The sequence below is a fragment of the Cystoisospora suis genome (assembly GCF_002600585.1).
Source record: "Cystoisospora suis strain Wien I chromosome Unknown contig_2403, whole genome shotgun sequence".
In the NCBI taxonomy this organism is placed as follows: domain Eukaryota; phylum Apicomplexa; class Conoidasida; order Eucoccidiorida; family Sarcocystidae; genus Cystoisospora; species Cystoisospora suis.
Genome location: NW_027155202.1, coordinates 995 through 2441, shown reverse-complemented (window position 1 = coordinate 2441; position 1447 = coordinate 995). Strand labels below are relative to the sequence as shown.

The following is a 1447-nucleotide window of genomic DNA, read 5'->3' as shown; positions in this document are numbered from 1 at the left end:
TGTATGTGTATGTATACATATCTAGTCCGCTCTACATTTTCAAAGGTGTCTTAAAAGAAAGGAGGAGTCTTATATAGAGTATAGCTATCTGTACACTTGTTTAAGGTAGCGGATTTTCTCTCAGCTCGACTGCATGCAGTCAATCATTCTTAACCTTTTCTCTCTATATATGCATATATATATATATATGTATATAACATCCCTCTTATTCGATCTCACAACTTTCTCTCTAAAGATGTCTATTGTAGTATGTATGTCTGTGTATGGAGGGTGAGGTGTTTGGCCATACATAGTCGTTCCTCCATACATCTGGGTGTATGTACATCATACATACTCATTCCTCATATATGCATGTGTAGATGCGAAAATATGTCTAGCTCTCTCCTAACTGAGGAGGGAAGGAGAGCTTCGTGATGACATAGATGATCTATCTATTCATCTATGTTTCTATATATCTGTCCCCCTGTCTGTTACGCGACGCGAGTAGAGTAGTATTTTGCTGTTCCTTTCGCTTCTTCCTCTTCTTCTTAAAGGAGATGAGAAAGAAACAAAGAATGAATGAAAGAAAGAGACGAGAAAGAAGAAGTGAATTCTTTTTCCAAATTTCTCTATTTTGTTTCATCGTGATCATCCTAATAGGTTTCTATGTGTAGAGCCTCCTCCTTGTGCATGCATGTAAATCTTTTTGGACCCTTCTCTCATCACTCATCTGTTTCATGAAGAAGACAGTTAGCTACTTCTCGTATTGCATCTTGTTTTGACTTTCCTTCTCCTCCTTTCACTGTGGAAGAGGGAGAAGATCGTCGTCTTGAAGTGTGTCTTCAAAGAGTTTCAAGTGAATCTCCTCTTCTTCTCCCGTGCTTCATCCATCCCTTCCCTCCTTCTTATGAGAAATACCAGGGAGGGTAGGAGATGTTCTCTCAAAGGAAACCTCTCATACACTTGCATGTATATATATATATATATATATATGTACGTATACATACGATATCCACATACAGACATACACAGGCCGTAGGTTCAGCCATCCGTACATGGTGCTCGGAGAGGTTTAGCGATAGCATAACAAAACGATCTCTCTATCTATTCATCTATATACCTATATATATATATATGTACCTATATATATAGCTGTCTCAAGGAGGCTGAGATAGATAGACGATTCAACCAGACAGAGAGAGAGAGAGATGAATGTGCGTACAGGTGGGTAGATGCGTGTCTTTACAAATTCGTATGGATAGAGAGGTAGACAGGGGATAGATAGACTGAAGATAGACAGATAGAGAGTGCGTGGACTTCCACTTTACTATACTAATTCCTATCACTCCATTCCCTCTTCCTAGTAGTCGTTTCATTTTAAAGATAGTCCCTTATGTCAGTATGCGAAGAAGATTCCGTCCAACTGTCTTGTGTATATACACTCGGATTCCCGTGAGAATCTTCAGTT

At 39.0% G+C, this 1447-nt stretch overlaps 2 protein-coding genes across 2 annotated transcripts; both read left to right on the top strand.

The window, feature by feature from the left end:
- Positions 1-881, top strand: CSUI_005009 (uncharacterized protein). Its single transcript, XM_068065189.1, has one exon. It carries the CDS (start codon positions 423-425, stop codon positions 651-653), a length of 231 nt encoding a protein of 76 aa, XP_067922836.1. The 5' UTR covers positions 1-422; the 3' UTR covers positions 654-881.
- A 256-nt stretch (positions 882-1137) lies between these two features.
- Positions 1138-1385, top strand: CSUI_005008 (uncharacterized protein; the record flags this gene model as incomplete). Its single annotated transcript, XM_068065188.1, has 1 exon — positions 1138-1385. A coding segment is annotated over one exon (111 nt), but the record flags the coding sequence as incomplete, so codon positions are not given.
- Positions 1386-1447: the final 62 nt, after the last annotated feature.

Bases quoted from the DNA above. Each gene is read 5' to 3' on its own strand.
- CSUI_005009 (XM_068065189.1), top strand. From the start codon at position 423: ATGATCTATCTATTCATCTATGTTTCTATATATCTGTCCCCCTGTCTG.